This window comes from Lonchura striata, chromosome 28 (genome assembly GCF_050655825.1).
Source record: "Lonchura striata isolate lonStrDom1 chromosome 28, ASM5065582v1, whole genome shotgun sequence".
Classification (NCBI taxonomy): domain Eukaryota; kingdom Metazoa; phylum Chordata; class Aves; order Passeriformes; family Estrildidae; genus Lonchura; species Lonchura striata.
Genome location: NC_140730.1, coordinates 2,885,875 through 2,912,460, shown reverse-complemented (window position 1 = coordinate 2,912,460; position 26,586 = coordinate 2,885,875). Strand labels below are relative to the sequence as shown.

Genomic DNA, 26,586 nt, shown 5'->3' with positions numbered 1-26,586 from the left:
ATCACCAATCTGCGAAGTTTCCAAAAGAACAGGGAACTCAAAAACATCTTGGAAGAACATTATCCCCAGAGCTCAGCACATTAAACTAAATTGTTCACTGCTTCACTGTTAATTACTGGAAATAAGCAGTTTATGTTCTGCTCTACAAGTCTAAGTCTCCTCCCCAGTTCTCCCTCCCTTTGAAGATTTTCTGACTCTTGGGTTACCTGAAAGGATAAAAGGAATTTGGAGTAAAATGTTAATGTCTGAGTTTACATCTCAGATTTTAAATGTTGGTCATAACGTATTTGTCAATCAATGTGGAAATTTTATTGTGTTTGATGAATCTCTTTTTTGAGGTGATGAGTGCTAGGTGTGTGGCCCCGTCACATTTCGTATGAGGGTTACCCTCTAAAAAATGTGTATTTATAAGACATGAATCAAACCCCACATTTCTCCAAATTTCAGTCAAGGCACATCAGGTGACAGACCAGGATTTATGACAGCAGTGAAATCAGTGAAACCAGCTGCCTAATCCAGAGTGACAGAGGGAGAGAAGAAAGGGAATGACTGTCGTGTGCTGTCACTTTGGCTCCTCCCAGGATGGATCCAGGGGGACACAAGGCATTCAGGATGGCTCCCACATTGCAAACAACTTGTCTGGGCTGAATCTTTGTCTAACATGTGCAGTCCCTGAATTTACATGCTCACTGTTCCTCCTGCAGATCATCCTGCACATCATTCCCTGAAAAAGCCCAGGGTGCAGAGCTGCCTCTATTCCCTGGCGGGGAGGGAAGAATCTGTTTGATCAGATTTTGCCCAGCAGAGCTGTAAATCAGTCCCCAAGAAATGCCAGCTTCCACAAGAGCTGCTCCTGCTCCACCAGCCAAGTCCCCAAACACCATCCAACAAGTCAAAGCAGTGAGAAGAATCTGCCTAATGAGGATCCTCCAGCACAGAGCTGGTTCCAAGGTCTCACACCAAAACCACATAACAAGTCTCAGCTGCCTCTGCACACTTCACTCCATGTTACACACTTGGAAGGCATCAAATGCATCCTCCTTGGTGAGGAAAGGAGATCTGTGTGCTCAGGAGAAGCCCTTCCTGCAGGAGGCTGCTCTAAAATCACTGGATGGACTCCTGAAGGAGAGTGAACAGGAAAGATGATGCCCTTTGGAATGAGGAGTTTGAGCAGGGACTGCCAGCTATACCTACATGCCTGACCCAGCACACAAAAGCTCCTTGCTGGGGGACTCTCCATATTCTGAGTAATGTGGAAAACACCTCAAAGTGGGAAATTACACCACAAAAAAGAGTGAGAGGTAAGAATCTTTTCTTTCCCCTTGGTCCAGATTGTTAGGGATTGGAACGTGGGGAAAGAAGAATCAGTGATGTACAGTTAAACACCAAAAAACATTTTAATTCTCATTTCTGCATCTGCCAAGGAAAGCTGGACCCCAACACAGATGTGAATTAGGAGACAAGCAAAAGGTTAGAAATTACTTTCCTCACACACATGAGAGCTGATCTGACCTCCACTGCCTCCAAGGGGAACAGCTCTCATCCCACTGCAATATCCAAAACAGAGCTTTGCCTTTAAGGTATTATTTTCTGCAAGCTCTTTTTTCCCTTTGCCCAAAATGCTGCCTCATTCTGCAGCCAACAAAATATTTTTCTTGAGTGGAAAAAGGGTGGGAGGTGAGAAGTGACACCTCCCACGGCAGAGTTTTGTTTCCAGCTGGGTTATCAAAACAGGAACACGCTGCATTTCCTACCAGCTACGTGTAACACAGAATTTCAGGCCCCTCAGTTTTGTCAAAGGCTTCAGCAATTCCCAGGCTCAGACAGGACATCCACGGGTCCCTGGTGCTGCTCACTCACCCTCATCACTCGAGGTCTCCTGTTTGACCACGGACAGCGGGGAGCGCGTCGGGGGCTTGCCCAGCGGGTGCCGGCGGCTCTTCTTGATCTCCATCTTCATCTTGGAGAAGGCAGAAGCAGCCTGGAAGGAAGCACAACAAGCTGGATGGGCACCCCAAAGGAGGGAACAGGAAAAGAGAGGCAGAGCCCTTGTCATAGAGAGCTCTTGGATTCACACAGCAAACTTTTCTCTGCCTTTTGGCTGAACCACTAAAGCCTTCCGAGCCAATCCCTGGAGCAGATAAAAGCCAACACCAACTCTTAAGAAGTTGGGTAAACTACAGAGTTTTCTTCAAATCAGGCCAGCCTCAGAACATCTGCAAGCTGCCAGTTCCACCAGCTCACGAAAAGTCTGCCCAACCACACACACAGCTGGGAACTCCACAGAAATTGTGACTCATGGAATCCCAGACCGGTTTGGGTTCGAAGGGACCTGAAAGACCATCTGGTCCCAATTCTACCACAGGGCTGTAAACCTCTAGACCAGGTGATGCTGGTCCCAACCCTACCACAGGGTTGTAGCACCTCTAGACCAGGTGATGCTGGTCCCAACCCTGCCACAGCGCTGTAAACCTCTAGACCAGGTGGTGCCTGTCCCAACCCTACTGCAGGGTAGACCAGGTGGTGCTGGTCCCAACCCTACCGCAGGGCTGTAGACCTCCAGACCAGGTGATGCTGGTCCCAACCCTACCACAGGGCTGTAGACCTCCAGACCAGGTGGTGCTGGTCCCAACCCTACCACAGGGCTGTACACCTCTAGACCAGGTGATGCTGGTCCCAACCCTACCACAGGGTAGACCAGGTGGTGCTGGTCCCAACCCTACCGCAGGGCTGTAGACCTCCAGACCAGGTGATGCTGGTCCCAACCCTACCACAGGGCTGTAAACCTCTAGACCAGGTGGTGCTTGTCCCAACCCTACCGCAGGGCTGTAGCCCTCCAGACCAGGTGGTGCTTGCACCCAGCCTGACCTTGGAGCTGTCCTCATGCCAGCCTGCTCACTGACCTCCGCCGCGAGCTCGGCGCGCTCCGCCTCGGCGCCGTCCTGCTCCTTGCCGGGGCCCTGCTCGCGCCAGCCCAGCCCCTTCTGCGTGGCGAACTGCTCGAAGGCCTGCTGGCAGGACATGTGCTCCTTGTCGAACACCACCTTCTTGCTGCGGGGCACCACGTACAGCATGGGGATGATGGGCCGTGGTTTGAAGTCGTCCTCCTCGGCCGGCGCCTCCGAGGGCTGCACCACGTTCAGGGGCGCCGCGGGCCGGCCCTGCTCCGTGCCCGGGGCTGGCGGGGGTCCCGGCGGCCGCGCCGCCCCCGGGCCGGCCTCGGGAGGTGGTTGGGGGGCCGGGATGGGCCCCGGGGGCGGCACGGGGGGCTGAGGGGGGAACAGCTGCTTCTTCTTCCGCTCGCCCTTGGCCTTCGGGGGCCGCGCCTTGGCCTTGCACTCTGCTGGAGAGAAAGGCGACACTGAGGCCCCACGCCAAATTCTGGGAATGCAGCATTTCCCTCCCTTCTCAGAGATCTGTGCTCGGCTAGCTCATTCCATCATGGAATGCAGCATTTCCCTCCCTTCCCAGAGCTCTGTGCTGGGCTAGCTCATTCCATCATGGAATTCAGCATTTCCCTCCCTTCTCAGAGATCTATGCTGGGCTAACAAATTCCATCATGGAATTCAGCATTTCCCTCCCTTCCCAGAGCTCTGTGCTGGGCTAACAAATTCCATCATGGAATTCAGCATTTCCCTCCCTTCTCAGTGATCTATGCTGGGCTAACAAATTCCATCATGGAATTCAGCATTTCCCTCCCTTCCCAGAGATCTATGCTGGGCTAACAAATTCCATCATGGAATTCAGCATTTCCCTCCCTTCTCAGAGATCTATGCTGGGCTAACAAATTCTATCATGGAATTCAGCATTTCCCTCCCTTCCCAGAGCTCTGTGCTGGGCTAAAAAATTCCATCACAGAATTCAGAATTTCCCTCCCTTGCCAGAGATCTGTGCTGGGCTAACAAATTCCATCATGGAATGCAGCATTTCCCTCCCTTGCCAGAGATCTGTGCTGGGCTAACAAATTCCATCATGGAATTCAGCATTTCCCTCCCTTCCCAGAGATCTATGCTGGGCTAGCATGTTCCATCACAGAATTCAGAATTTCCCTCCCTTGCCAGAGCTCCATTCTGGGCTAGCACGTTCCACCATGGAATACTGCTTCCTCTCCCTTCCCAGTGCTCAGTGCTGGACTAGCACATTCCACCATGGAATTACTGCTTTCTCTCTCTTTCTTCCGTGCTGGGCTGGCACGTTCCACCATGGAATTCAGCACTTCCCTCCCTTCCCAGAGCTCCGTGCTGGGCTAGCATGTTCCACCATGGAATTATTGCTTTCCAACGGGCACTGTGAAAGCTGCACACATTCAGTGGTGCCTCAGCACTGACGTAGAGAAGCCACTTCAGAAAGAAAATACTTTTGTCATTTCTATGGACTATTAAATTCCTGACTGGAACACAAAGGCTGCTAAAAGCAGCGTTTCCTGGAGGGAAAATATCTAAATCCCTAGGGAACTGGACAGTGTGCCAAAAAAAACTGTAATATGTCACATTAGCCATGACTCTGTGCTTCAGGTTTTTTTCCTCCAAAGTCAGGGGCACAAAACCATCCACTGGGGTGCAGGAATTAAATATTTTTCTACCATTAATAAAATAAATATTTTAAACAGTATTTTTTTATCTTTATGCCTTCCTTTTCTAATCTCTGTCTTTCTGTATATTAATGTTAGCACAGAAATACACATGTACATATGTATTTCTGTGCTATATATGAAAAAATGTGTATATAAATAAAGACATACATAAGGATGTGTGCTCAGATTTTTTTGTGCTGATAAGGAGGTGCAATCAAAAGAGTTTGGAGACCCCCATTCTGTATCAGTAGTTTGCTGTTCCCTGTGTTTGCAAGCACAGCTCTTATCTGGGTATTACTGTATGTCAATGCACCCAACAGCCCCAGGAAATGAAGAACTGAACAAAGATACTTGAATCATTATTACCCAAAGATTTCTGCTATCGAGCTTTTTTTAAAAAATGCTTTTGAAGCATAAATCAGGTGCAGCACGGAGCTCAGCTGGATCCTGAGATATGTTTTACTCACACCCATGTCCTTGTTTCTCCCAGCTCGCTGTCACTCAGTTTATCTGCACAGCCCTCATGGATGTGACAACACTTCTTGAGCAGATAAACATCTCAGTATTGTCACCAGAGGCAGAACTGGCCTGTAAAAGTCTTTTCCACCTCTCTTCTCTGTGAAGGGATTCACACATTCCTGTTTTACAGCAGTGATTAAAATTCCTGCTCTCCACTGAGGGGGAGACCCCAGGTTGGGATAATCAGGGACAGCTTGTTCACCCCATTGAAGAAATTCCACCAACCCCAACCCCTCCACTTCAGGCTACACCAAACCTGACCAGCCCAACTCATTAACGGAAAATCAGAATAACCATCACATAATAGAGGCTTCTGCATGAAGAAAGGTGAATAATCCCACAGTAGGATAAAGTGCCAAAATCCCTGCTGAAATCCCCTAGGGATCACCTTAACCCAAGCATCACCCAGAAGTCTGATCACTTTATTTACACTAACTTATAGAAATGGGAACAAGTCCAGCTCAAATAATTATTGTTGTACTCATGTAGGCAGTCCCTCAGATAAACTGGTTTGTTCTATCACAGAGAAAGGAATATTGAATTTCCTTAGAGAAACAAACATATTGAATGAAAGGCAAATTGGATTTCTCCCCAGTTGCACAAAACCAGATCACATTCACTCTCTATACACTCCAAGAATTCTCTCCCCAACAGCACCACAAATGCCATTCACCAGCTTTATTGACTTCTAAAGGGTAATTTGACAGCAGCTGGCACTGAGAACTGTGCTTGAAAGTTTTTGCATTAAGATGAACAAACGGGTTTGCAAGTGAATCTATGGAATCAGAAGCCAGGGAAATGGGAGGAAAAATTCCAAGAGCCTATGTGGCTGTACTGAACACTTCCAGGAAGGAAAAGGATCTGAAGGCACACATGCACAGGTAGGTTAAATGTCTTTGCTGTGCTTCCACTGCAGGAGGATGGTGTGGGTGGGACACAAGGAACTGCAGATGGCACAAGGTGACACAAGGAACACGTGTGGCAGTGCTGTGCTGCCTGCCCAGGGACAATCTGAATCCTCTACAGACCTCTGGAAATTGAGGAGCAGCTGAGGGAGCTGGAAAGAGGCTCAGCCTGGAGAAAAGGAGCTCAGGAGGGACCTTCTGGCTCTGCAGAAGTCCCTGGCAGCAGGGGACAGCCAGGGGAGGTCAGGTTCTGCTCCCAGGGACAGGAGGAGGGGGAACAGCCTCACACTGCACCAGGGGAGGGTCAGGCTGGACACCAGCAGGAATTCCTCCCTGGAAAGGGTGGGGAGGGCTTGGAAGGGGCTGTCCAGGGAGGTTTGGAGCCCCCAGCCCCAGAGGTGGCACTCAGGTTTGCAGTTCTCCTCCAGGGCACAGCCCCACAGGGCAGAGCTGCAGACTCACAGGAGGATTTCTGCTGCTCAGCACACCCAGACAAGGGCAAAGCTTCAACATTCTCCTTCCTAACGTCCCAAGACAACCTGCTAAAATTCTAAATGTATTAATAGCAACATAATAAATTATGAATATAAAGCTGAGTCATAAAAACCAAAAGTAAACACCATAAGGGATCTGGGTCAGAAATCCTGAAAACCTCGAGTTATAAATACTCAGCTTGTCCAAATAACCAACACAAAGCACAAGACCTACTTTGGAACCATGACTACTTTGAAATCTCATTCTTTCTCCTTCTCAAGGTCATGTCTTCTGGTGTAACAGAAAATGAAGTCAAATTAAAACCAGGGAGATAAAAAGGAAGTGCAGGAGGTGGGGGGAGAAGAATTAGCAGGGCCATCCAAACAGATGCTGTTTTCTTCTTCGAGATGAAACCCTAAGACACTGGTGAGAGGCAATGTAGACAGCAGGATGTGGAGAACTAGAGAAGTCATTGGGATTTAATTACTGTATTGCAGTAGGAAAGTTGAATATTTGTGAGCAGCCACACCAAGCTGGAGTTTGCTCCAGTGGCACTTCTGCAGTGGTGCTGAAAATAAGCTTTTCCCTCCTGAGCCAACAGTTACAGAGCTCTTAAGAAGTAGTGGAAGTGTATGATTTGGAAGCCATTCAGCTAGAACAGAGTTTTCATTATTCCTTAGCCATTCTAATGATCTCAGATCTGTCCTTGTCACTTATCTCTTGTCTCCAAAGAAAAATCAGCATTTTTGGGCCATTTATTACAAGCATCAAGTGTTAAACTTGTACAAGAGCTAGGAGCAGACAATTTAACACATTGCTGATACTCTCAAGCTCAGGGCAATAGAAATTAAGTATTTGCACTGTGCAACAATGGTTTTCCAACTCCTTATTTCTCATGAAAAGAGAAAATACACTGTCTAGCTGAGAGACTGAACAAAGCCCTCAATTCTCTTCCCAGAGCTTCCACTGATTTCCTTTAAGATCATTATTGAGGTTCTCTAAACAGTTTGCAGCATCAGTTTCTCCAAATGCTAAACAAATAATGGATATATACAATAGATGTAAAATAATTCCCTAGTAAGTAGTGCTGCAGAAGCCTCAAAGAGGGAGTGAGTGTGTCACAGACACAAAAAAACACTTAACCACACATTAGGGGGAGAAAACAGCTTTTTCCCAGCAAGAACTCCAACCTTTTCTACACAGCCAAGAAAAAGGTGCCACAGAAAGAGCCCCCTGCACAAAGGGTGTGTTCAGGGCTGAGGACTGGGAGTTGTCATGGCCTGGTTTTTTTTTCAGTAAAGGTTTTATATTTCATGCAGAGGAAGCTGAAAAGCTTCCCTGCTCCAGCTAAACTTGAAGAAATCCAAGTGGGACTCGTGCAGCAGCTGTGGATCCCACCCAAACTGAGGCTCTCTGGATTCAGTCTCTGAAAAATGGGAAAAAAGGGAGGGGGAAAAGGAAAGAGGAATTGCACAAGGCAGTGCACAAATCATTCTTCTTCAGAGCAGGACACAAAAATACATCTGTTTGTTTCTCTATGAAATAATTTCAAATATTCCTCACATAATATATATATTTTACAATCCTGTAATAGTTTGAGCCTATAGAATTTTCAAGCCCTGCCAAAAAAGCTATTTGGATTGAATCCTTAAAGAGAGGGAAAAATCAATTGCTGCTGTGAATGATGACATATTTCAGTGAGTTTTTAATATTGGGGAAAACTGCTGATATTTCAACAGAAACCAACAGCAGCAGACAAATTATTCACAGAGGTGTTTTAGAGCTCACCCCAGCTCCTCACTGGTCTGGCCTCACCTTCTCCCTCCATCCCTTTGCTTCTCTCCTCTTCCTCCAGATCCGGCCCCCTTTTCAGCTCCTCTTTTACTTTCACATCTTCCAAGGCAGTTTCAATAGCCATGACATCCCCAAGAGACTTCTGATCCTCTGTTTTGTGTCTTCTGGGTTGACTCCTTTTTCTGTGAGACCTGAAAGCACAGAAGTGTGATTTGACATAAAAGAACAGCCTTCAAAATAGAAAACCATCACTGATTTAAAAAGCCGAATAAAAAACAAAAGGATCTTCTTCGGAGAGAAAACACAAGGTAGCTAAAATAGCTACAGGGCAAAAGAGATATCTGAAAGGGAGCAGATGAACCTTGCATAACACAACATTTAAGATCCATTCACAGCAGCCATTAATTGCCTGGGTTTCCTGAAGAGCTTTTTCCTACCATTACTAATGTAAGCTCACAAACTGCAGTTAAAGTGATTTTAATTGTGTTTTCAATCTATTTTGCTTGTATTTCAAAATACAGATGAAAACTTGTTTAAATCTCTCTTTCATCCTCTGCCTCCATTCCATTATTTCTTTTCATTCTGTCCATGCCTCCCTTTGGCAAACTGCTGGAAGTCTGCAAAACATCATCTTCCAGCTCTGAGACATTACCCAGCACTGCCAGTTCCCAAAAACACACTATAATGAATGCTCAGAGCAAAATCAATAGGCAGTCTATGATTGTTCAGCAGTAAATCCAGAAGGTCCAAGGCCTTGAAGAAATTTAACTAAATAATATGTATATTAATAAGAACAGACAAATACTAACAAGGCAATAGCAATGCTGTTCATTCTTTTTAAAGTCAATGCCACTAAGGCAAAGATTACAGGAGCCACAATGCAAAGAGGAATGGAAATTCAGAAGTCAGGAGAAGATATTTGGGTTGGGAACTGTACCCTCACAGACACTCCCCTCTGCTCAAGAGGGACAAGGAGGGAAAATTGGAATTACAAGAGCCAGAAACTTGTAAGTCAAGACAAATGCAGTTTCATAGATGAAGGAAAGAATTAAAAAAAACCACAAAAACAAGAAAGAAATAAAGAAAGAAGCCCAGGAAATCCACTCACCACCTCCCCAAGCAGAGCAATGCCCAGCCAGTCCCCAAAAAAGGCACCTCAGAAGCCAAACCCCTCCTTCCTCCTCTCTCCCAATTTTTATTGCTCCCCATAACATTTTATGGCACAGAATTTCCCCTTGGCCACTCGGGGCCAGCTGGGTCCCCTCCTCACCTCTCACCCACCCCCAGAGTGGGACAAGATAAAGCCTTGACACTGTGCAAGAGACAGCCAAAACTTCAGAGCCTTATGAGCACTGGTGCAGCCCCAAATCCCAGTCACTCCATCCCAGCCAGCCCCAGCACAGGGCTTTACAGAATCTGTAGAACTGCTCCTTGAATTTCAGGTTTAAATCTAACAAGCTGTCCTTTTCCAAAAGGCTTGACCAGGAAACTTGTGATTTTTGCCCAATTTTTAGCGTGTAGGCATTTCTTCTTTGGTTGAAAGCTGCATTTTCCTTATGGCCTCACGTCCATCATCGTGTGACAAAGACTAAAACACACTTTACTCATCAGTCCCAAAGTCTAGAAAAGCTAAAAAGCAGCTCCCCATCCTCAGAGCCCAAAAACCTCAGCTGCTAATTCCATTTGGAGTAGAAGAGAGTTAAGAGCCTTTAACCAGCCTTTAAACTGACAAAGAAGGGAGAAAAAAAAATCAACCTGAGATGAATGATGAATAGAAAAGCAAGTTGGTCCATATGCACAGGCACCTCTAATTGCCAGACTCTGAGCAGATGGTGGCCCTCCAAGAAGAGCTGGTGCCTTCACACCTGCAGGACAGTCATTAGCAGGAACAGGGGCTGAGCCCAGAAGGATCAGCTCTGCTCCTCACCCATATTCCAAGAACACACCACCTTCCCTGGGAGGGGAATGTAGGGTGGGAGGTGAAGATAAAGCTGTAAGATTTTTGCCACTGCAGCTGGAACGTTCTGTGGCTGAAGGAGGAGTAGAGTCAAGTGTTACAAGCTGGTTTTAGCAAAGTGTGTTTTATTCCTGTGGTGTGGAAGCGCCAGGCAAAAATTACAGCACAGAGCTTTATACTCACAGGAGAGAAAAAAAAGATCTGTTTTGCAGTGCTCTTCTCATTCAGGGGTTGTGGGGGAGAGAGGCAGAAAGCTCAGCATTTAAAGAAAGTGCTTCCAGAACTACAGGCTGAAGGCTGAGCACTACCAGAAGTGAAGTTGTTCTGTGTCTGACAGAATTCACACACCAGAAATGAAATGGGGACTGGACTAAAACAGTCTCTTGCTGAAGCCATAAAGTAAACAAAGTTGGGTTTTTTTAAGGTAACCAAGTCTGACTGACCTTAGAGAAGAAATAACACCTCTCTGCAGAGTTTAAAAGCTCTATTTTTCCAAGAGGGCTGACAAAAAAGCAGCGTTTGTACTCTTTGAAGAACAGACCACAAAGTGACTTAAATTAAGTAGCTACAACTGTGAAGGTTTGGGCAGAGGTGAATCCCATCCCTCCATCCTGCTGAGAAAAGTCAGGCTTCAAGTAAAATGATGTCTTGGAAAGACATAAGCACAGAGAAAGTACAGCTAAGGAGTATTGAACAGCTTCAAAACTGCTTCAGGATAATGCTGGAATAATCCAGGGAACACTGAATAGATAAGCAAAAAAAAGTACCTGCATCTTTTGCAATAGGCTGAGGCAGAGAGAGAGGCTTCTCTGCTGGGTAACAGGCTCAGGGAGGAAAATAATCCTTGGTGTTGATACAGTACCTTACACTGTGCACATCAGCTACATCAGGAACCCTGACCAGTCCCAAAACTGCAGCAGCATTTCTATCAGTGACCAGTTCCCTTTCCCCACCCCCAGTTACCACCTCACATCCCTGCCAGCCCGGGAGAGCAGCTCAAGAGGGAAAACCAGAAGAGCCATGAGACACTTGAGGTTCTCCAGTGATAGAGATCACAGAAATCCAAAACAAGATGAAACCTGAGGAACCTCAAGGCCTGAAGATTTCCTGGGGGTTTTCACAAAAAACTCAGTGACTGAGGAAAAGAGTCCCAGAGGTGCTATTTAAGAAACTTGCCAGGAAAAAAGAATGAAGGGATTGACGTTGCTGAGGGAAGTCACATACCGGTGTTTGTTGTCCTCTTCCTCATCTCCTATCCTATAAAGCAAGATTCCAACAGGAAAAGGTTAGCATGCCAAATTTTCAATTCAAGCATGCTGTAACACATAAAAATCACAGACTTGTCGAAAATTAATACAAAGATCAAAGGAATCACAGAAAGGCATGCATAAAATCCCCTTTGCAACTGATGGGCTTTTTTAAACTCCTGCTTTCTGATCAGAGAAGCTCTAAATGTTCACTATAGATTTTTTTGTCTTCCAGGATAAGAGATGAGATGTGAGGGAGCACAAAGTGTCCCACTTTGAAAAGCATGTGCTTTTATAACATGGGAAGGAAACAGGACCATGAGGGACACGTTACCCCAGACAAATAGCACGAGGAACTGTACGAAAAGAACACAAAGAAGAAAATAAAAAGAGTTTGAAGTATCTCCAGTGGAGAAGTGCAGCATTTACAATCTCAGCAGTTAAACTCCGGGGCAGGGCTCAGCCACTGTGTGTCTTTACCTGCGGAGCAGTTTTGCCTTCAGCTCTGCCTTGGTCTCGTTCCAGGCGTCGAGCTCGGGGCTGCTCAGGGCCGTGGGCTTCATGTGGTCCAGGACAGCGATGTCCTTGCCCTGCTTCCAGAGCTCGTAGCGCTCGGGCTGCAGCACCCTGACAAACACATCCATGGAGATCTTCACCATGTCCTTGCGGCACGTGCACTGCAAGAGACCCCACACACGTCAGCAGGGGCCTCCGAGGGAAACCAGCTCTCCCACCAGCCCAGAGAGGCTTTCTGCAAGGAAACCCTCCCAGTTGGTTTGTGCTGTGCAGTGCTGGCAATGCCTCGGTTCTACCTGCTCCTGGAAAACCAGCTGCCACTCCAGGACTCTCCAAGGCTAGTGGAAAACTCCTTCCCAATGATTTTGTTCTCCCTCTAAGCTCCCCAACAAGCCAAAGCCTCCCAGGACTGGCACTGCTCGAGTCCTGTGCTGCAGGCATTAGACACAATTACTCTGTCTGCTCTAGCCCAGGTCAGAGTCTGCCCTCAAGCCCGTGTTCCCTCCATCAGCCTCTGTCTGGCAGAGTTTTCCAGGCTGAAAAGATATTATTGGCACCACTTCATAACTCAGAAAAGTCTTACAGGAACCAAAGCCTGACCTAGAGCACAGGGCAGTTAAACTTCATAATGATACATCCTGACATGGCACAGCAATCCTGCACAAAAGGGAAGAAATAAAAACCCTGCAGTAACTATAACCTGCATCCAAAGCATTAAGTGGGAGAAAATGTGCTTTATTCATTTCAACTGGCATATGCTCATTAAAACTAACTTGGAGTTACACCCCTGCCATTGCAAGGTGGTTTTCCTTGGATGTATCCCTTTGCTGTGATGAATCAACAGACTGAGTGCAGCAATGGGATTCTCACCCTGGGCACTGATAAATTGATGAACTCAAAGAATGAGCCTTTATAAACTTCATCAGAAGAAGGCAGAGGATGGAAAAGGACCCAGGAACAGCCCAGGTGCCTCTGGGGGCTGCAGCCACAGCTCTCTTGGGGGCTCTGCTCTAAGGTGCAAAGCTTTGCTTGCACTAAATTGGTTTTCAACTCCAAGCTGAGGCTGAGGTAATTGGAGCCACTTTGCAGGATTGATTTGGGGTTTTTTCCATCCTTCCTTCACACTTTTTCAAAACCATTCTATACATTCTTTTGGCAGAAGTGCCTGAAATTAAACCTGCTTCTCCCCTTTCTCCCTTCCCTTTTCACCACCATCACTAAATAATTTATGGCCATAGCTGAGAATTCACTGAGAGAGGGAGAGAGAAGAGTCCTTCTGTACAGTTCTCCACCATCCCACATCCTCCAGCTCCTGTTTCTCATTGTGCAGGGACTGGGGCAGCGTTGCTAACCCGAGTGTGCTGAGTGGGAAGGAGCATTTATGGATGACACTTTCAGGAAAACTCCATTTAATGAGAAACAACTGAGGCCAGAAAGGCTGGAAATGCAATTGGGCCACAGCACAGCAGGAACACAGATGGCACCCAAGCTTCCAACCCAGGCAGGAGCTTCCCACAGCACCTCCATCAATCCTGGCCTGAAGGACTGAGCAGATTTTCCTTAAGAAAGTTTTAAAGCACCTGTGCAGACCTATAAAGAGGAACACAGAAGAGCATCCCCAGCACAGCTCTGGGGATTGACCTCCTTAGAGGCTGAAAAATGGCTTCAAAGGGGAGCTCTGTGTTTGGTGATCCTGAGCTGGACCCTAGAGGTGCAGCACAGACATACCCACACCTTCAAATGTGCCAGCAAAGCCCGAGGCACTCGTGGCCAGAGGTCTCCAGAGCTGTTTTCAGCCACCAGCAGCTCCAGAGGCTCCCCAGCTGCACCCCCTGGGCAGTGCTGGAGAAGCCCACGCTGAGCTCTGGGGATGCTGCTGGGCTGGACTCAGCACTGGCACTGTGGCCTCCACATCCCAGAGCAGCCAAGCTCCTTTCTGTCCACAAATCTACCATGGTGTATGTTTATATTTCAATTTTAATTTCATTCTATTGCTTTCGCAGCAGCCAGCATGAATAATTTACAAAGCCTCTTTCCTCTGGGGCTCCTTCTGGACCATGCAGTGCTATTTCCTCAGCTGCTGCACTTGTGTCACAGCCACATCCCCAGCATGGAAAAAAGGACATTTTTCCACACCCTCCCCTCAGACAGCAGTGGGATCCTGCTGATGCTTCCAATACAGCTGGAAAACGGGAATGTTCCGTGTGTGTGAGAGAGCTGGAGAGGGAGAATGGGGGAGACCAGGAGGAGAGTGAGGGTACAGAAGGGTGAGGAATTGCCTTTGCAATAAACTCCCTGCTCTGCTCCATTCCAGCAGGACAAAAGCAGCAAGTTTGTTTCCTGGCAATGATCTCCAGCCCCACACCCTGCCTTCCACATACACAGAGCTGGATTTCTTTCAAAGTGTTTCATTGTGGTCATAAACACATGTATTTCCTAAAAGACATAATGCCTACACCCCCAGCTCTGTCCATCCCTACTCCAATTTCTGCAGAATATATCCTCCCAAATTCCCTCCAATTCTAACACTTTTATATTCCTCTATTATTAAACTTTATACAAAAAAAAATAAAAATAAAAATGAACATGTCAACACTAAAACACCACCACTAAAGGAGAGATCTGAAACCTCATTTCCTTTACATGAGACAAAACTGAAGCACAAAGCTCCAGTTTGGGAATTCACACAATTCCTATGGATCAATAGCCCTGAGAAGGATTTCAGGGCGAGGCAATCATCCAAAAGCACAGGACTGAATGGCAACAGAAACATTTTGTCCAAATGACAGGTGAGAAATTCCAAGAACTCCGAGACCCCATCCAGCACCTTCCCCTCTCCCCTCCATCAGCCCAGTCTGGCTGCCAGACCCCACTCCTGGGAGCAGCAGGGCTGGCAGAGCCACAGATCAAACAGCAAAATAAACACCAGAACATTCCTAACTGCCATCTCCAAGGACCCACTGCAAGTCCTGAAAATGGAAGTGGAAAAAAAAAAATCAAAAATCAACAGCTTTAGGGTCAGTTCTGCGCCTTTGGTTACAGGAGAGCTGAGACCCAAAAGAGCAACAAGAGAGGAGTTTCCACATTCACCAAATCTGCAGGAACGTCACTTATTCCACCTTCTGAAGGCTTTTCCCAGCCTCACCTCTCCTTTTCCATAAGTTAGTGGCTTTATTAACTATAAGCACATGGAAAAATACTGTAAGGAAATGCACAATTAAACTTTTTTCCAGACTAAAACCACAACATTCTTCCTTTCCTCATTATTTTATTATCTGCAACTCTAATTTGGAGCCTGTGGTAAAATATGTGACCACACCAGGAGCCCTGTCCCATCAATTCTAACTCCCAGACTGATATGGGGAATTTGTGGCTATGGAATGTACAACCATTATCTTGTTTGCAATATTTTTTAACATAAAAACACAAATAAGTCTCTATAAAATAACAGTCAAATAAAATCACTGTCTCCTTGAAGTCATAAAATCAAATGATTCATGGAAAAGTGCAGACTCATTCAACTTCAACTTCCAGCAACACTTTTGTGAGGATATTTCCCTCAATTCCCAACTATTACCACTGAACTGAACCTCAGCAGTTCCATCACATAGGAAAGGTTAATGGAAAATAAGCCTTTTTCTTATGCAGAAATAGTGACCAAAATTACATTTTTTCATGGGCACAACCCTTCATATTCAGATAAAAGCAGTTGGTAACACTGAGCTGAGCCTCCCACTTCACCTTAATGGAAATTTATCCATCACACAACCCAACATGCTCGAAATTGAAGCTCTTTCAGCTTTTAAATGCCAGACCAAAATCTTTGCTTAAAGCCTTTCTACCTGCTTTTTCATAAAAATGAAGCCTACAAGCAAGGTGCTGGGAAAGAGGGGTGGTTCTGGGAAAAGGCAGCAGAAGAACTCTGGCTGTTCCAGGAACACAGACAACACCTCTCAGCTTCTCCTTGTGCATTCCCAGCACAGAGCAGAAATTCAGTTTTGGGAGAAACAAGCCCCCAGTATAATCAGTGCTTCCAAGCAGCAGCAATCCAGTTTATTCCCATATTACAAGTGTGCTACTGGGATCCAACAGGACAGGAAAAAAAAACCCAATTTGGGGTTCCAGTTTCCTTTTCCTTGCACTCAGCCAGTCTAAGCAGGCTCCCGAAAGATGAACGGCAGCAATTCTGTAAGTGAGGAGTTCAGCTTTGAGGAGGAAAAGGAAGAAAAGCCCAAACTGCATAGTTTGTGTGTTTAATGGTTGGTGGTTGGAAGCTTGTGGGAAAGAAGATGAGCCTTGACCCCCCTGTTTGCAGAGTAATTACTGGTATCAACAACAAAGCAGTTCATTAGGAAACCCACTGGAAACCCTTGCCAGAGCTTCACAAACAAAACAATTAGGAAAGATTTCCATGGACTCCCCCTGTCCCTGGCTGCAGGGCACCATTCCTGCCTGCCTGCTTCCCTGCCTGCCCCCAAAATGCTCTGTGAGGATTCCTGGGGTGCAGGAGTGGGGCTGGGGGGCAGAGTCACCCCCTCCCTTCAGACACAGCATTTCTGTGGGACAGAAAGGCTCTGGGACTTGTCCCAGCCTAAGCAAACAAAATAATCCATCCCAAAATCCAGAAGGACCTGGTGGCACCAATCCCCCCACAGGGACGCTCAGCCAGCCCAGCCCAGCACTGGAATCCTGGAAATCCAAATAAATCCATGGATTCATTCTGCTCACAGAACCCCATTCTGGTTTTTTTAATTAACAAAAATCGTGCCCAGAATCTCCCAGCCAGAACTTCAGGAGAGGAGCTCAGAAAAGAGCTGATAAAACAAAGCTTCCAGACAGATTCCAAAAAAAAATAACCATCCCATTTCTGCTTCAGCACAAAAAAAAAAAGCTGTAAAAGTTCCTTTTTCTTTCACAGAATCAAGAGCATTAGGGGTGTTTACAAATAATACAAGAAAATATGTATGAAGAAAGGTGGAAGAATTTGTACAAGAGCAATTTTGAATCTGTCTGACAAAAATAAACCATGGAAATGTTATTCCATAATAGATTTCTTTAATGTATTCTAAGCTTAAAAGGTCTAATTAGAGTAAAAGAGCAATTTTGAACATCTGACAAAAATAAACTATGGAAATTATATTTCGTAATAGATTTTTTATGTATTCTAAGCTTAAAAGGTCTAATTAGAGTCAGTTGAAGCACAGACACAAAGTAATGCAAAAATACAGTTCTGATTTGCCTTATTTTGGGGACCAATTTTGCAGTATTACCAAACAGGTTTCTGAAAAAACCTCACAAGTTTTATTTTCTTGGAAAATACAGACATACTGAAGGGAAAAAAAAAAACTACTAAAATGTGAATAGTAAGAAGAAAGCTTCAATTTTAGCTGAAAAATTATAAGGTAGATAACATTAAATCACAGATATTCCAAGTGTAAATTTGAGATTATTTCTATATTTTGTATACAGCACAGAAAAAATGAGTGAGCAGAAGGTTTAGAAGCAACAAACCATGTAAAAGATCCTAGGTTGAGATCCAAAAAGTCCCTTTTTAGGCAGAGCAGGAAAATCCAAAGGGAAGAGTTTTCTCTGTGCCCCCTTCCCCAGAGGAGAGAGCAGCAGAGCAGAGCTGCTCTGCAGTGAGGGGTTTGATGGGAGCACTGCTGGGATGAGGTGAAAACTCTTTCTTTCAGAGCCCAAAATGCAGGATTTGGGCAGGAAGGGCAGCCTGACCCTGTTTGATGTCAGGAGGGAGAATTCCAGCAGTTTCTCTGGAGTAAACAGGAGATAAAGGAAGGTATGAAAGTGGCAGCCAGCAGGAATCCAGACCTTTTCCAGGAGTGGCTGCACTTAATTGAAAGGAAAGTGCAGAAATTGTTCCCCTCCCATCCACTTATTTTCAGTCCATTTTGCCAAAGAAATAGAAAAGCTGAGCTGGGATTTGAATTTCTGCTAAAACACTACACTCTGAAAGGGTCTCTGAATAGCAGAAGTCTCACGGGCCACCTCAGCTACAGGGAGGGCATTTTCCTGAAGCCCCTGGTTTTAAAGGGTTGTTTGGGCAAAGATACAGCTGTTAAAATCCTCTGGTGGTGGCACCCAAGGGTTTTCAGAAACAAAAATCCAGGAGTGCAGGCAGGAACTGCAGGCTCATGGTGCAAAATAAAAAGAAATTTAATAAAAAAGATGGTAAGGAATGGAAATTATAATTTCCTGCCTTTCATCCAGCAGCTTTTTTCAACAACCAAACAGAAAAAAAAATATGACAAATGGAAGACAAATGACTGAGAAACTCCAACTACAGAAAACAAAGGGAAATATTTCTCCCTAATACCTAAGCTCTGCTTATGCAGGCAAACATTAACTGTAGTATATACAAATAAACCCATCCCTCCTCGGCTGAATCAGGAATGCTGAAGTCCAAAGCAAATATTTGGATTACAGCTGACTCTGAAACATTGTGCCAGGAGCTCCAATGCTGTGAAAACCCCTCTGAACTCCTTTCTCCTGGGTCTCTTTCTGCTGAGCACTGTGACAGTGACACCACTCAGGCAAACAGGACTGCAGCTCTCTGGAGCTTCCCTGCCAGAGCTCTGCAAAGCTCTGGGATGTTGGGATGAATCCCCAGCAGGCCCTTGGGAAGAGCTGCTGACAGCACATGGGATCATCCCTGGCAGCCCCAGCATCAGCTGAGGTCTCTCCCTGTTGCCCTGATTTTTAAAAGTGTTACGTTTTCTTTCAGAGTTCTTTTGAAAGTTTTAAAGTTCTTTTGGCTTCTGATGTTTACATGTTCCTACCGGATTTCTCACGCACTGGTCATGTAAATAATGATTGTTTTGCATTCTTTGTGGGAGGAGAGAATTGATGGACTGTTGGTTTCAGCAGTGTGGTTGGAGAGGTGGCAATTTCATCCTCCAATCCACTGTCACTTTTGGAACTCTATATATTGCAAAATCAGAAATAAAATCGGCTTTTTTTTTTTTTCTTTTGAACCTACCAAGCTTCTGTGTACTCATTTCATGTTCAATAACAACATCCCCCACCCCTAAACAAAGATCTGCTGCTCAGCTTTGCCCAGGATCAGGTGCAGGAGGAAAGGTGAGGTTGGCCTCCAAGTCACCTTGGCTGGGATGGAATCAGCTGCAGCACGAGGCTCCTCCAGGCCAGATGGAGACATTTACATCAGCAATACATGGGAGAACAGCTAAAATCTGTTCTTTCTTCTGGGCACACTGTCCAGCTGGGTGGGGGACATCCAGCTCCCAGTGGGGCACCCTCAAGGCTGTGAAGGAGGATGTCAGACCCTTCCTCTGGATCTGACCCTTGCTGAGAGCACAGAGCCCTGAAGATTTCTGCACATCATAAAAGATGATGTGGAATTTGTCTGTCACAAACTACACTCAGCACTGGGGCTGGAGGAGCAATTAACAGGAGAATCAGAAAATCAGACCCAAGGGGCAAAAGCATCTGTTCTAACTAAAAACCCGAGGAGAGGAAGGCTCCACGTTCTCAAAAAGCTTTGAACCAAACAGGAGAGCTCAGATTATCCACTTGGTATTCACCAAACCAATTTCCACTGGAATTTCTAAGGATCTGCCCATCCTGGTTACTCATTTACAGATACAAGTGGATTTACCCACTGTTAGTTTCCCACACGACTCTGCAGCCATTGCAATTTCTTTTTTTTTTTTTTTTTTTTGCTAATCCTGACACTTGTTCTACAATTAGAGCAGGACCAGTGTCTCAGAAGCTGATCTTTACACTCCAGGCTGGTTATTCTGTATTTTTTACAGGCCAGGCAGGTTCTCTGTGGGATGCAGAACATTGCACCCATCTGGCAGGCAATTAGCACAGCTCTGCTCTCCAAGGTGAACCATTACCTTCCTCTCCTGCACTGCACCACTGACACACAGCTCTCAGCAGAGCAGAATCCAAATCTCCTCCCCAGGATGATGTCCAGGAGAACATTACAACTGGCTAATTATGGACCTTGCCTTGTCCCATTCTCCTGAGTGCTGGCAGGACAAGAGAGCTGTGCTGGCAGCCCAAGGAAAGGAGGGAATCACCCCCAGGATGCAGGAGCAGGTGCCTGTAGAGCTTTGCCCAGCTCAGACTTCCCAAGAAGTTCTATAAATGAGTATATGGTAAGAAAAAAACCTCCAAATCTGCCTGCATGTGAGCAAGGATATTCTAATTGTTCCTGAGAGCATATAAATCAATGAAGCCATTTTTAAAATTTAGGAAAGATGTAGGAGTTAAGTAAAAATCACACACTCAGGAATGGTGTGGGTTGGGAGGGATCTTTAATGGGGGGACTTTAAATCTCATCTCATCCCACCCCTGTTATGGAAGGGACTCCTCCCACTGTCCCAGGCTGCTCCAAGCCCTGTCCAGCCTGGCCTTGGACACTTCAGGGATCCAGGGGCAGCCACAGCTGCTCTGGGCACCCTGTGCCAGACCTGCCCACCCTCCCAGGAAGGAATTTCCTCCTGATGTCTCTCCAGGAATTCTCTCCCCACAAAGATGCTGGCAGCTCTCAGTGCACACAGCTGATCCTTCCTTAGGTCTCTGCTTAACCTCAAATGAGATTTAAACAAAGCTTTGCCCTCACAGTGTAACAAACTCCCCCCTGAGCTGGGACCCCCAGCCAGGCATGCCAGGGTTAATTAACACGTGGTTTAGAGCAGTATTAACCACGAAGCTCAGAACAGACAAGTGCCAACAGTGCGATGGGAATAAATTGGGCATCTCCTTCCACACTTCCACTTTGTGTCCCCAGATCTGCTCCGAGCTCTGCTGCTGCTTGTTCAGTAATTTCACGCTACGCTGCTTAACAATGTAAGCATGGAGGCTCCATCTAAAACTGCACTTCCCAAATGTCACTTGTTTGTGAACACATGGCTAAATCCAAAATTGCTTTTAATATTCGAGTGGTGCCTGCTGGCTCTGTTGTAGTTAAGGGTCTGTCTGAATTTCCATGATAAACCCCATTTTCTGGGGTGTAATACCATGACCACTCACTACACATAAACCTGCTTTACAAGGTCACAGCAGACAAACACCATTTTTTACATTTTTAAACCAAGATTGCTTGGTTTGTGAGTTTCAGACACTTAACACTGATTTGAGATCTCTTACAGTTTAAGGTTTTTCTTACCATCCCTTTAACTCCAGAACAAATCCAAATGTCTGACCCACCCCTGGAAGTGTCCAAGGCCAGGCTGGACAGGGCTGGGAGTAATCTGGGATAGTGGAAAGTGCCCTGCCCATGGCAAAACTTCCCAGATTCTAGTGAATGAGCTTTGCTGTCAGTTATTCTACAGACTTCAAACCAGCAGAGCACAGGTGCTGTCACAAACCAAAGTACACCAGGAATCTACCCTAATGAGAAATAAACACACAAGTATAACTCTCCAAACTTAACTGAGTGCACAGATCAGAGGAATTCAGGTATTTTCAGTGTTATTACCATAGTGTTATTAAAGCTTAAAAGTATTTCCAGCTTATTCCTTCCCCTCCAGTGTGTACCTAATGAGTTGTGCTCAGTTACATCAGTCACCTTATTCACTGTGAAACACAGTTTGCATGCACCAGAAAACTAATTCCAATTTACCAATCCCAAAGCAACCTGTTCACAACCTGAATGCAACACTTGAGAAAGCCATTCCTACCCCCTCAGAATAAAATGGAGATGGGGTTGTTTAGCCTGGAGAAAAGGAGACTCAGGGATGACCTTATCTCCACCTTATCTCTACTCTCTTCAACTCCCTGAAGGGTGGTGGTAGCCAGGTGGAGTTGGTCTCTTTCTCCAGGCAACAACTGACAGAACCAGAGGACACAGCCTTAAGTTGTGTCAAGGGAAATACAGGTTGGATATTATGAAGAAGTTTTTTACAGAAAGGGAGATAAAGTTCTGGAATGGCTGCCCGGGGAGGTGGTGGAGTCACCATCCCTGGGTGTGTTTAACAAAGCCTGGATGTGGCACTGGGTGCCAGGGTTGAGTTTAGGGGTTAGGGCTGGGTTGGACTCATGATCTTTAGGGTCTCTTCCAACATGGTGATTCTGTGATTCTGTAAATTCTGTGATTCTGTAAATTCTGTGAATTTTGGGGAATTTCGGGAATTCATGTGGAGGTGGTGGAGTCACCATCCCTGGATGTGGCACTGGGTGCCAGGGTTTAGTTTAGGGGTTAGGGCTGGGTTGGACTTGATGATCTTTAATGTCTCTTCCAACCCAGTAATTCTGTGAATTCTGTGATTGTGTAAATTCTGTGAGTTTGGGGGAATTTCGGGAATTCATGTGGAGGTGGTGGAGTCACCATCCCTGGATGTGGCACTGGGTGCCAGGGTTTAGTTTAGGGGTTAGGGCTGGGTTGGACTTGATGATCTTTAATGTCTCTTCCAACCCAGTAATTCTGTGAATTCTGTGATTGTGTAAATTCTGTGAGTTTGGGGGAATTTCGGGAATTCACGTGGAGGTGGTGGAGTCACCATCCCTGGATGTGGCACTGGGCGCCAGGGTTGAGTTGAGGTGTTGGTGCTGGGTTGGACTCTGTGATCTTTAAGGTCTCTTCCAACCTGGTCATTCTGTGAATTGTGTGAAAACAAATAATCGAGAGGCAAAACCAGCAGTGTGGGACAGTGAGAGAGTACATCCCAAAGCAGAGGCATTTTCCATGCTGTCCTCAGGAATAAGGACAAACAACTGGCACTGCTGAGTGTTCCAGGAGCTGGTGGCTCGCCCCAGCCCCTCCCAGCTGGCCCCACCTGTGTTGCCATTTTGCCATAGTCAATCCAGCGCAGGGTGGCGAAGTTGGTGGACTCGGCGCAGTTGAAGCCATGGTTGAAGCCAGCGTGGTAACCGTAAGGAAATGTGATCATAAACTCCCCAGCTTCCTGGGTGATCTGAAAAACAAAGGAAAAAGGAGGAGACACCCCACAGGTCACTTAATGCAGCAGCTTGAGAACAGAGACCCATTAGAAAACCCCAGTGATGGAATCTCTTTCCACTGGAGGGTCGGCAAAGCCAGATCTTGGCTGAGCCTGGAACATTCCTGGTGAACTGCAGGAATACTCAAGGATTTCTCTTAAGGGAAAAACTCAGAACAGTGGATGGGAAGGGTCCCATGACCTGAACTATTTACACCTGCAGGCTCCAGTTACAAAGGGGTCTCAGGCTGCAACATTCCAAAAGAACAATAAATCTTTGATGCCACTTTGGCTCATGGCACTTCCAAACCTTCATTCCCACCCCCAAGAGCTCTGGATTTCCCTCCTAACATTCCCTCTGCATGGCAGGATCCTTCTGAAGCATCCCCTGCCCTTCCCTGTATTTATCTCCCCACTCACATTTATCAGCCTCACTGTTCACCCTAAAAATTACAGCCCAGCTTTGGTCTGCTTTGGGAATTGTCCAGAGCAGCTGTGGCTGCCCCATCCCTGGGAGTGTCCAGGGCCAGGCTGAGCTGGGAGCACCCTGGGACAGTGGGAGGTGTCCTTGACCATGGCAGGGGTGGCACTGGATGAGCTTCAATGTCCCCTGCACCACAAATCATCCCGTGACTCAACTTTAATAAAATTAAAACAACACTAAGCATTAGGGACATTATTAATAAGGGTTGAACTCTACAGATCACAGCTGGAACCTGAGGCAAATCAATCTTGATGCTTCAAAAATAACTTTTTGTATCTTGTGCAGAAAAACCATTGGGAAACAAAGAAGTTTAATTGTTAGAGCATGGCCTGAACCATAGGAGCAACTCCCAGCCCAGCAGCCCCTCGTGCAGCAGCACCTCCCCTCCACAGGGTGTGGAAGAGGCAAAGCTTGACCTTCCCTGTCTTTCCAACCTGCAGTGCTGACAGAGCTCTCACAGCTGCCACAGGCCAAGAATTCTGTTTGGATTCCTTCCCACAGCCATAGCCCACACCCAGCAGCTCTGAACCCACAGAGACTGCAGGGGACTGCACCTCCAAACACAAGGATGGGACCAAATGCAAAATGTAAGCAGACAGAAGTTCAAACACTTCCCCCTCGGCTGGGCCAACATCTCAACTTGCAGATGTCATTAACATTAGAAGAATAATTTAAAAAAGAGGGAATTAAAGCTGCTGTGATGAAGCTCCTGCAGGATTTCAGGAGGAGGTGCTGAAGTCCAGGCTGCATGCAGCCCCTGGAGCACCCGGCATCCATCCCCTCCATAAATCCCAGCAGTGCTGCTCTGCTGGCTCCAGAAGATGAAGAGATTATGTTTCTGTCAGTGAATGCACATCCTGGTGTCTCCATTTCAAGCCCACATCATCCATGGCATTGCTGTCAACATTATCCCACAATAAATTAGAAAACACTCCAGATGATGGATAGGCCATGCAGAAAAGTAATAACTATTGAAGGAAAGCCAGCACAAACTGCCACTCATGAAGAAAGCCCCAAATTTACTGACTTCTGCAAGCTCTTGAGGAATAAATGGAGAAATCAATAGGAGATTACAGAAATACACATTTTTAATTATTAAAAAGCTCTAGTATTGATCTGTTTCTTTTTTTTCCAGAACAGCATTATAGAGATTTATAAACGCTGCCTATTTCAACTTCATTGAAATCTGCCAAGGATTCAGATGAAGGGATCCTATCTCTGTTCCTCAGGAAAAGTGGCACTTGCTCCCTGTTTGTGAATAACAGTGATCCTCCTCCAACAGCCACTATTTCAGGACAGGGCTTGGAATTTGGGACAGTGAAAGGTGTCCCTGCCCATGGCAGGGGTGAGACTGTTTGGGATTTAAGGTCCCTTCCCACTCCATGATTCCATTAAACCAGTTTGGAGCAGGCCTCTTTGACACTTCCCACATCCACAGGCAGCTGGGAACACTCAGCAGCAGCAGCAGCAGCACTTGGAGTGATTCTGCACAGATACAAATCCCTGTAACCATCCCTGGCTGAGGAGATTTACTTCTTGCCACAAGACTTTAAGAATAAGCACATTAAAACGATCATACCAAATAAACATGACCCCTCTTTTCAAATCAGGGCTTAAGAGCTGCAGGGATCCTTCCAGGCTTAGAGCAGCATGAACACTTACACAACAGGGAACCAGCACAGCCAGCTCCACTTTGGGTCACACTGGGTCCGCAGGAAAATAAAAAAGTGTTTCTGAATCACCACTGGGGTTTTGTTGCCTCTTGATGAGCAGAACATCCTTATCAGCTCGTCCCTCTCCACCTGAGAGGTTCCCTAACTGCCGGAGTTTGTTCGGTGACAGCTTTTCTTCCCTTCAGTGTCTCAGCCAAAGCCCAAACCCTCCTTTTTTTGGTGGTTTGAACACCGGGCTGCACTCAGCATGACAATGCCCTTGGAAATGAAGCCAATTTCCCCCGGGGGCTCTGCTGGATTGATTCCTCAGGAGAGAGGTGCTGTGCTGTCAACAGCCTGCAGGGACCTACCCTGTCAAAGGGAATCCCGTATTTCTTCAGGATGGAGGGAGAAATGAGGGTCATCTTGTGACGGAGGAAAGCATCACATCCCTGAGAGCTTCCTGGGAAAAATCCTGTGGAGACATTCAAAGGAGGAGCATCATCATTACAGGACTGCTCTTGGGAAAACAATACAACCTGCTGCATTCCAGGTCAATCTGCCCTACATATCGCTGCCTAAAGGGAAGGAAAGGGAAAAGGGAAAAGGGAAAAGGGAAAAGGGAAAAGGGAAAAGGGAAAAGGGAAAAGGGAAAAGGGAAAAGGGAAAAGGGAAAAGGGAAAAGGGAAAAGGGAAAAGGGAAAAGGGAAAAGGAAAAGGGAAAGGGAAAAGTCTCTATCTCAGGCAGTGGCACGAGGGACACGTTCACAGTGGTCACTAACAAGTGGCAGAGGCAGCAGCACCTGAGCCAGTCAGCACCTCAACACCATTAAGTGTTAAATTGTACCACTGAGTTATTAATACAAATCACAAATAATTAAGAAAAAAAAAAAAAACAAAAAAAAAACCCCACAAAAAAACCGTGGTAAACACTGACCAAACCTCTCAATGGCAGCTCAGCCAATGTAACCCAATTTTCCTCATAATCATATCCCTCCCTCCAAGTGCTGATTCCATAACAAACTGTGTGTTTGTAGGGACTCAAACCCATCACACTTTAGGAAAACAAATAACCCAAGCTCTGGAACCAAAACTAATTGATGAGACATAATGGAAGGGGTTTCAGAAAGTTAAAAGGATTACTGGATTCCAGGTTTTCTTATATTTTTGTACTAAAAGCATTTCAATTCAAATTATGACTGTCTGCTACCCAGTCTGTCGTCCCTCTCTGCAGTTCCTCTTTTTAATGCACAGTTTAAGTGGCTCTCATTAAAGCCACTAATAAAGAAGCACATTTTAAGTGATTAGCACCAATAACATGGCAACACATTAACATTCTCTCCATGGGCTCCATGGCTCTCCCAGTGAGCCCATTTACAGCTCAGCTATTCATTTTCCATATTAATTGCACACTCATTTCTCCATGGTAAACTTCTCCCCACTGATGCACAGGACAGGGGAATGGCCAGGCAGCAATTTTGGCTCTCTGCAGAGTTAAATCATCACCCACCCAGCTTCAAGAGACAGGAAACTAAAA

At 46.1% G+C, this 26,586-nt stretch overlaps 1 protein-coding gene across 3 annotated transcripts in view; it reads right to left on the bottom strand.

Moving 5' to 3' along the window:
* Positions 1 to 26,586, bottom strand: part of KDM4B (lysine demethylase 4B) — a 77,786-nt gene that overhangs the window by 18,034 nt on the left and 33,166 nt on the right. The window contains exons 7-13 of one of the 3 annotated variants that reach the window (XM_031507182.3): positions 25,421 to 25,524; positions 22,752 to 22,889; positions 11,950 to 12,146; positions 11,447 to 11,479; positions 8,287 to 8,456; positions 2,904 to 3,343; positions 1,861 to 1,981 (exon numbers count right to left, since the gene is read on the bottom strand). In XM_031507182.3, the coding sequence (XP_031363042.1) occupies positions 1,861 to 1,981; positions 2,904 to 3,343; positions 8,287 to 8,456; positions 11,447 to 11,479; positions 11,950 to 12,146; positions 22,752 to 22,889; positions 25,421 to 25,524 (1,203 nt within the window). The remainder of the gene's footprint in view (positions 1 to 1,860; positions 1,982 to 2,903; positions 3,344 to 8,286; positions 8,457 to 11,446; positions 11,480 to 11,949; positions 12,147 to 22,751; positions 22,890 to 25,420; positions 25,525 to 26,586) is intronic. The other 2 variants (XM_077788804.2, XM_077788805.2) reach the window with 2 other exon arrangements.